The sequence below is a fragment of the Saccostrea cucullata genome, unplaced genomic scaffold, assembly GCF_032062105.1.
Source record: "Saccostrea cucullata isolate Sc308-1 unplaced genomic scaffold, CSIRO_AGI_Scuc_v1 ctg604, whole genome shotgun sequence".
Lineage (NCBI taxonomy): Eukaryota > Metazoa > Mollusca > Bivalvia > Ostreida > Ostreidae > Saccostrea > Saccostrea cuccullata.
The window spans coordinates 1-9,487 of record NW_026928921.1 but is presented as its reverse complement, the minus strand read 5'-3'; the positions used below and the strand labels follow the sequence as shown (position 1 = coordinate 9,487).

General features: G+C 31.3%; 1 protein-coding gene across 1 annotated transcript; it reads right to left on the bottom strand.

Moving 5' to 3' along the window:
• Positions 1–390: 390 nt before the first annotated feature.
• LOC134279223 (serine palmitoyltransferase 2-like) lies at positions 391–9,351 on the bottom strand. The gene is made up of 7 exons (XM_062761571.1): positions 9,215–9,351; positions 7,113–7,332; positions 5,046–5,172; positions 4,365–4,500; positions 3,881–4,010; positions 3,579–3,703; positions 391–3,370 (listed from the first exon to the last, which is right to left on the bottom strand). The coding sequence occupies exons 1-7, from the start codon at positions 9,316–9,318 to the stop codon at positions 3,364–3,366; spliced, it is 849 nt and encodes a 282-aa protein (XP_062617555.1). The 5' UTR covers positions 9,319–9,351; the 3' UTR covers positions 391–3,363.
• Positions 9,352–9,487: the final 136 nt, after the last annotated feature.

The following is a 9,487-nucleotide window of genomic DNA, read 5'->3' as shown; positions in this document are numbered from 1 at the left end:
TTAGATAATAAGTTTCGGATATAATTGATGGGCTCCCCAAAGTGTTACAGACAAATAAATGAACTCTCTTTCATTACATATCCCCTGCTTGAATGAAAAAAAAGGTTTATGAAGCATTTATATCCCAATTAAGCATCTTGCCTCTAATCAAAATTATATTCCATATTACCAGGGCCTTTTTGGTACATTCTGAAAAAGAGTTATGGTACACTTTTATAAATGAAAAAAATCTAACTCTCTTTTTTCATTACTTGCACATATGTCTGGTAAAAATGGCAATCGTATACTTTCAAGATAAAGATAGGATAATGATTTTAATTTTATTTTTTTTTATTTACAGAAATATAGTAGATTTAGACATGTCCAACTAAAACAATCCAAAAACAAAAATCAAAATGATAAAAAAGATTTATTCCTCTTTACATAAAAAAACACAATACTTTGGATTTCAATATAATAATTTACACACAATCATAACTTCTTATCTAGAAAATTTACATTTTGTTCAACAGACATTGTTTTTTTTTCTAAACCTGTCTCTTCTCATATGACAATATTAGATTCCTATTGTCCCATAGAGAGTCATAGACAAGTAATATGTGGCCTTTGCTCTGGCTCAGGTGAGCCAAATATTGATTTGGTGGTCAAAAGGCTCAAGGGCCACACTGCTCACCCATATTCCTGTTACACTTTAGGCCTCTTCTGTGGTCTCATTTAAAGATAACATTACATAAGAAAATATCCCAAAAGGATATGTCCCTTCTGGCCCAGACAAAAAACCTAACGACATATTGAAATGGTCACTATACCCGGTATATTACATAATTTTATAATGTTTTTATTTTCTGTATTTTACTTTTAAGAGAGAAAAAAGGCCTGTCCTTTGAGCTAAATTGAATCCCAATGAACAGATGGATGTACAGACAACAGACAATCTTCAAACAAAAGCTCATTTAAATTCAGCTTTGAGATAAAAATGCAAGGAAAGCTATTAATGTAACACACAAACAAAATAATAAATGTAAAAAATAAAGGTACAAAAGTATCAGTTACAAATTAGCAAAAAGTGACTACAGAGCAGCTGATAAATACATATATATCAAAATGGCACATACATTGGTAAACCATAAATAAGTAAACGTGAATAAAATCTATACTCTTGGAGACCGCAGGAAAAAAAATGCAGACATAAGTAAACTAAGTAAGGACTGAATGTTTTAGGACGCGTGTAGGATTTGAAAAAAAAATCACTGGGTATAAGCCTCTCATCAATTTTGAAGGCATTCAAAGTTAAAAGAAAACAATCCACCCTTTCCCTAACTCTCATTTAATTATTACTGTAAATTACTTTCTATTGGAAAGGAACTTATTTTTTGCCTATAAATTACGTGAAACAGTGTCCTCACGATAATATCATTCTTGCATATAGATGTACTCTTAAAGATTGTATAGAGCAATTACCAAAATTCATGAAAATTCCATCTCTCTAATAAATAGTAAATATCTCGTGAAATAAAACTAGGTGTCGTGAAAAATTTTGTGATCTACATTATTGTGACATCACAAATGTTTTTCACTGTCTAGAACTATTATGCATAAATGATACATTGTATTAAAAATAGCAAATACTGTCTACAGCTTAAAAATTGCTAACTTTCATAATTAGTTTTAATTTTAAATATTTGAGCAATTTCATCCATTTTTTCTATTAATCCACTGTGTTTGATAATGGGTTAGTTTCATTTATCTTGAGGCAAAACCGATGAGAAACAAAACTGCAGCAAAAAAAAAAATAAAATCATACAACATGAGATGCACTATACAGCAGGAAAAATATCTTTAACAATCAAATAGAAATTAAGAAGAAAAAAACACAGAAAACTGGGAGGTATGGTAGTTGGTGAGCAAATGTAATTCTGCTTTGGTACATATAGTTCATGCATTAATATAAAAATATATAAAAACCCACCTTTAGTGTTGTTAGTGGTCAAATTAACAGAGAAAAAATAGTTTATAAACTTATAAAGATGGATTGTTAGAGCTTAATTAAAAGCAGTGAATTTATGAACAATGAAAATAAATAAGGGTGAAATGTGATAAGGTTTCTAACCATAGAATGAAATAAATATAAACACTCATGAAGCATGTTTGTGTCAAAAAAAAAAAAATCAAATGGCAGCAACTTCCACTTATTTTTATACACATGGGCTTTGTAGATCTCCTATGAAAAATACCTATAGGTTTTGATCATGATCACTATGATATGTGTCAAATAAAGTAACATCAAGTATGACAATGGAATAACTTGCATTTATAAGGCTATTGCTAAATGTTGTTCATGCATATAAAGGTAATAAATCATAGCACAACCATGAATATAGTAACAATGAATATAATAACTGTAATGACTGTACATTGTGAAAATACACACCAACAAGTGATATATGTAAATTAAAAAATGCTTAAAGTGGATATCACCCATTGAATAAAGCAGAACTTCCACATAAGGTCTCCATGGTAATGCTTCATTCAACGGGGTCATTCTTTTTTCAAAATTCTTTTTTCTCCACTGAAAGCAATGCCTTAGAAGAAATACACTTACGAAGGCATAAAATGAAGAAAAGATCCTAACAAAATCATAAATAATGTCATTCAAAAATAGAAAACAAAGAAAATATTTACATTTACTAGAAAAAAACAGCATTTATAGAGTGCAATTTTAAGATTTAGAATTGTAAAAGTAATTTAAGGTGTGAATATATTTATAAGGCTTTTTCAATGAAGTAAATATTACTTTAAAAATTCAAAAAAATACATGCTATAATTTGTGTGTCTGAATCATTTACCACACTAATTCTAATTTTCAACAATATGTACAAGTATATCAACAGGATTCATTCCATATTCACTTATAATACCCTTTAAAATCTTCAAATTTAAATTTTAATGTACGAGTCTATATAACCCTTGTATACAGAAAGAAATTAAACAATTTGTGATATCAACAGCATCAACTATGCAAAGACTGCCATTTTATAAGATAAACAGTATCAATAGAAAACTCTTAAAAATATACACATGACAGCACTATAATAACTCTAGCATGAAACACACATCAGCCTTTTAGCCAATTTTGACTTGAACATGTTTGATGATGACAAAATGAATTCAGTTTATAACTATACATGTATAACATGTACTGCCAGCATCTTTCTCTCTTGTCATGTGACTTGTGAAGCCTTTGCTAGACACAGGAGGGAACAGATGTCGTATTATCATGTACGACGACATTTGTTGAGGAATGGATGGACTTTGCGATCTTGTTTTGTAATGAATTCCACTGATCATCCATACACTTTACACTTACTCACTATGGGTAAAATAAAAAGAGTATTAGGATTCTTACAACATAACTTTCTTGAATTCCACATGAAAAAATAAAAAACCATCTGTAATTTTAAAACTGAGAGGAATGGCATCAACAAAAAGCCAAATGACAAGGTTAAGTCTTTTAATGATAAATGTTAAAGATATTGAACTATAAATTAAATGAGATAACACTTTATCAATAAGTTTACCTGTGGGCTTTGGTACCCCCATTTCTGGACTCATTCTTGTCACTCTCTGTTACTGCTTTCTCTGGTTTTAATCTCGAATATTTCAACTTTAATAAATCTCCTACTTCATCCAGAATATCTAATGCCTGAAATTAATAAGTGTCAAAAAAATATCAATAACAATCTACGAACAACACTTAAAGCCTGCATTATGTATTTATATGTAAAAAAATAAATCACCATATATCTTCCAAAAGATTTTTTTGCACCTAACCTTAAATGGACAAAATAAAATTATAAAAGTAATGACTTATCAAGCATACCTTGTCTAACATTTCCTTTGTGTGGGCTGCAGACAGACAGAATCTGGCCCTGGACTCGATGATGGGGGTCGCTGGAAACCCTACCACTACAATCCCCAACCCCCTCTGTAAACACTCCCTACTAAGGCAACTAAAAATAGAACACATTAAAGATTCATTATTAATGAAAGATTATCTACACCACTTTTAAAGGTAAACTTGGCATCTCAAAATATAATTATAAATATAATTGTAAATATTTTATGTAATATCCTCTCTGTACTGTTTTGTACAGTTTATGAGAATAAAGTCTTGTGTCTTGTCTTGTCTTGTCTAAAAATGAATTAGCTCGCAAAATGTAATTAAAATCAGTAATTTACTTTTGCCTTGGTGATAGAAATAAGCTAATCATTCAGAATTGTTTCAAGAATTAATCTTACTCTATTAGAAAAATTACATTGAATGGACTGCTATGAACTACAAGAAAAAGACTTAAGATACATACCTAATTTTACCAGGCATAAACAATAGAGTTGGTACTACTGGTGAGTGGTCATTTCCATACACAATAAATCCCATCTCTTTCATTCTTGTTCTAAAGTAGGTAGTGTTCCATGCCAAAGTGTCTATTCTTTTCTTCCCTGAAATAACATTATAATTTCAATAAAAATATTAAAATAATTGAAAGTTTCTGTACAAACACAATTGTTTTTTTTATTTTTAATTTAATAAAACACAATATACCATTTGTTCTATTTGGCCTGATATATGACTGACCTTCACATTCAGAAATCAGTATCTTGAAATATAAGTTCACTATCTTTTTTTTTTAATGTAACAGTTATGATCAACATTAAATTTGTGAACAAAAGATAAATGAAAAGCACATTAATAAACAATTTTTTCAATGGAAGATTTGGGAATATATAGCTTTTGCCTTGTCCATCCATCTGTCTGTCTGTTTATCTGCAAAAACTTTAACCTTGTCCATAACTTTTGAGTGAGTGAGACTATGGCTTTCATACTTCGATTACAGGGGCATAATGATCTCCATGTACCTTATCAGACAAGCCACACATAGGGCAGAATTAACATTTTATCACCAGTAACTCCCTTTTATTGTGCTTTATCCTTTTTTCACAGAGCAAGTCAATAATAGACCCCGTCATTGGTATATATATTGTACCTTCATCTGTGCCGTCTTTGCCGAGCATTATTTTCATTGAGGATAGGACCTGCTGTACAACACACATGGGCATGGAGCTGGAATATATCGCGGAGTGAGAGGACACTCTCAGGTGGTTGATCAAATTCTACAACAAGAAAGCATCACAATTACCAGATCATCAAATTCTACAATAAGAATGCATTACAATTAACAGAACCAGATCATCATTGATTTTCCTCCCTCAAAAGAAAACGTTTCCCTTTTCAATAGTAAAAGTGATCTCCCTTGACTATTATAACTGGGATATTAAGCTGTATTATTTATTCATGAGGAACAGATATGCTGATAAAATCTGATTAAATCCTTTTATGATGGACATCTCTAGATGACACAGGAAATAGCAGAAGTACCAAGAGCACAGCAATTTTTTTTAACGATATTACAGCATTGAATTCTTTATTTACACTAAGGGTGTCAAATCGGTCAATTTTCAATACTCGGTTACTCGGACGTTTTTCCGATCGAGTACCAGGGTACTCGGTAAAAGTGTAAAAAAAAATATGAACAAGTAAATTGAAGACTGTAAAACATTGTAAACTCTTGTAGAAATAAAACCAGATGCACTGATAGGAGGCTTATCCGTAAATGTATTTCTTTTGTAATAATGATGAGCACTTCGAGCCCAACGAAATTTAACATAACATTTTTTAAAAATTCAATTTATTTATCAGATAAACACAAGATTTAAAATCATAAGTTGTTCAGAGTGTTTTTGTTTAAAAAAATAATCTGTTCAGTAATTGTAATGTAACTCTTTGTCGCGTGACCAGGTATCAGTCGTCAGAGCTACGTACGGTATCAACTTGCACTTGATCAAGTCCTCCTAATAGAGTGGATTTGCGATTTTCGGGGTACACTTTTTCGATCCTAGATTTTATAATATTACGGGATGGTATTTTGTAGTTTGGTGCAACAATGGCCATCAGTTTTTTAAAGTCTTTGCCTACAACCAGTTGTAATCAAACACAACCATATCAATAATCGCACATGTGATATCATCCGCTCTTTTCCCGAGAATTAACGGCTTCTCGGAGAATTGACAAAATTATCTAATTTATTTAAACATAATGGATTTAAAACGATGTTCAGTGAAAACAAATAATTAAAGCCAAACAAAAAATAAGGGTAGAAGACAGCCGAAGGTGAGAAAAGTCAGGTACCCCAGGTGCTTGGTCACGATAATTACTGTATAAACACTGCCACATGCGATAACGGTCATTTAGAGTCGTAGTAAACCCTAATTACTGTATGTACAAGTGCAATGAGCATTTTACATTTTAAAAGAGATTGTTTAATGCATAATAAATAAGCTTAGAAATATTCAAAAATATACATCCGAGTAACCGAGTACCGATTTTAGTATTCGATACTCAGACGTTCGATCGAGTACCCGGTTAACCGGGTACTCGTTGACATCCCTAATTTACACATTAATTCATTAAGATCTGTCTTTAAACAAAATTTCTCTGTGTTGTTATACATGACAAAATCGTGTACTTTATCTCTACTACTAGTAGTAAAATGAATTATTTAACACAAAACTTTGTATACTTGACAGGAAACAAGATATGTTACGGATTCTTGAGATAAATTTTCTTTAAAGAGAAAAAAACTTTCAAGTTAATTTAATACAGTACAAAGGAAGTTTGCAATGTCTCTATGGCTAAAACAAAAAAAATCCAATCTAATAGGCTGATGTACTAAAAAGTGTTGAGGAAAATCCTAATTTGCAGTGTAAAAATTTCAAACCTAGACAAACTTGCCTTTGAGCACATACATACATGAAATGTCATTATACATTTAAAGCTGAACCTAATTGGACATTTTAATACCCTTCAATTTAACAAATCATTGATCTTGTAACTTTATTTGACATTTCCGTTTGGAACAAATTACAATAAATCACACTTAAAATGCTCATGCAAATTCATGCTTACAGCAAAGAAATTTTCATTAACCTGAGTTTTAAAATTATTTAAAGGTGTCCATAAATTATCAGGTACAATAAGTTAAGAGTTACTTTACCTTTGTGCCTCCTAGGTAACCGCCAACAGCACCAAAACTTTTAGTAAAGGTCCCCATCATGATGTCAATGTCTTTAGGATTAACACCGAAATAATCCACCACTCCCTTCCCATGAGGCCCCAGGGCTCCGATGCTGTGAGCCTCATCCAGATAAACGTAGGCTTTGTATTTCTTTTTTAACCGGATTATGTCTGGAAGTCTGACTATTGAACCCTCCATACTGTAAAAAAAATAATACTAAATAAAATTAACTAAAATTTACTTATCAGTAATTGCAGCAAAATTTACCTTTCCAAAAGCTTTGAAGTACCGGTACTTTTTCTTTTTTCTTTCTTTTTTTTTTATTTATACGAGGGTTGTCCCGTAAAATCGTGGACAAGTCGTCTAGTGTGAAAAATAAACATCACTGCGTTCTGAAATTTTCACTATTATTTAGTACATATTTTAGTAATATACACAGCAAATTTCAGATAAATATATGCATAAATAAACAATTTATGAGATTTTATGCCATGTATTGTATCACCTTACAGCGCATGGATTATAACGTCAAAGTGTCTAAAACAGCGTCACGTTTTATGTTTGCTGAAAATGAAGTTGGATGAGTCCGACTTAAATTTAGGAATTTCAATGATACACATTCTTTAGTCTCCATAAACAGCCGAAGAACCAATTGGCACCCTCATGCGATCTTCTGAAGATTTATTATAAGTTACGGACAATATTCTCACCATCATTCAACTAATAGAAAATCTCATATCGGCGGTCTACTGTGACAGCGTCTTTTGCTATTATATTAGGAGTTTGTCCGTATGTTTTGTACTCCCCAGGGACTCGATAAAAAAATTCTCGCTAAGAAAACTCCTATTTCATTTGTATACTTAAGATATGGTGATATTTTTATAATCTTTTTTCTTCTATGGTCATTTCAAGTCTCTAAAGGTGCATTACAACATCGAAATAAAACTGAACTGTTCTCCGGTGCGCCGTAACGTCATAAAACGTCGCCATTTTTCGTGTGTTGTGTTTACCACTTTCCCATTTCGATTGCTCGAGAAACTGTCAATAATTAAGCAAATGCCATAAAATTTTTACAAAGACTACAAAATTGATTGTGGAATTGAATTAAGATAATTTTAATCCAAATCTTATGTATTTGAAACTTTTATTTTGAATTCAAACTTGTGTATTCTTTAATAAAACCTTGGGGTTTTTTTTACCGTGCGCCGTTGTACAATACATCTTGCACATTCAAGCATAATAAAATCTTTATTTTTGCCTACATTTTATCAAAGAAATTATCATGCACTTAAATATGATAAATAAACATTTATTGAAAATTTCAGCGTAGTGCGCCCATTACTTTTTGAGAAAAACGCTTTGTCCACGATTTTACGGGACAACCCTCGTATACATTATATCTCAGTTAATAATTTAGTTCGTTTCCTTCTAAATTATCTCCCTTATACAGTTTGCAGTGAAACGGTAATAAAAAATTTATATTGCAGATATTATCACACGAAAGATTTGTATCGTGGAAGAAATAAATGCATGCATATGTAAACTGAATGAACTTGTTACACCAGGAAATCTTTCACATTGTACTAGGAATTAACATCTTCAGGTACCATAACAACTTCCTTTTCCTGAAGTGTTTAACATTTTTTTTCCTTGTTTAATCACATTTTCTCGGGCACATTATATTGCAACCTTTCCCCTTCCCCTTTTTTCCCCTCACCAATAGTTCTGAGGAAGTGGATAAATATATATAATAGGTTAAATAGAACAACAAAAAAAAACCTGAAGCAAATATTCCATATTACAATGTACAGTATATACCCAGGAACATATAAAGTTATATGTACAGTCATACCTTGTTATCATGACCTTGAAGGGACTAAGATAAAAACTTGTAGATATCTGATATGGTATTTCAAGGGTAAAATTCTTAAAGAGCAAGGGATTGGGGCTTCTAAATCCTTTCAATGTATCCATATTAGATATATTTGAGATATTTAATAATGTACAAGACAGAATGTTCAAATATATAATATAAATCAAATAAATCATTCTTTATGCCTTTGCTCCTATGCTTGACTTACCTGTATATTCCCTCTACCACAATGAGTATCTTTTTCCAGGGTCTGTGTGTTCTGGGCATCCCCTCTGTCACAGCAAAGCGTAATTTACTCTCTAAATCTTCCATATCTTAAATGCCAAAGACAATTATCAGTGCACAATAAGCTGGAAAAAAGCAAAGTTTTTAATCATTCATCTTTTTGCAAAATGGAATTGACTGGAATTCCATACACATGTATTTTGATGATCAATCAAATTTCATGGGTAAACAAAGATACATTCATTCATGTATTGTT

Coding starts and splice junctions, on each gene's coding strand:
- LOC134279223 (XM_062761571.1), bottom strand. CDS start 9,318: ATGGAAGATTTAGAGAGTAAATTACGCTTTGCTGTGACAGAGGGGATG. Junction 7,333..9,214: donor GTGGTAGAGGGAATATACAG/GTAAGTCAAGCA, acceptor TTTTTTTTACAG/TATGGAGGGTTCAATAGTCA. Junction 5,173..7,112: donor GTTACCTAGGAGGCACAAAG/GTAAAGTAACTC, acceptor TTCTTGTTGTAG/AATTTGATCAACCACCTGAG.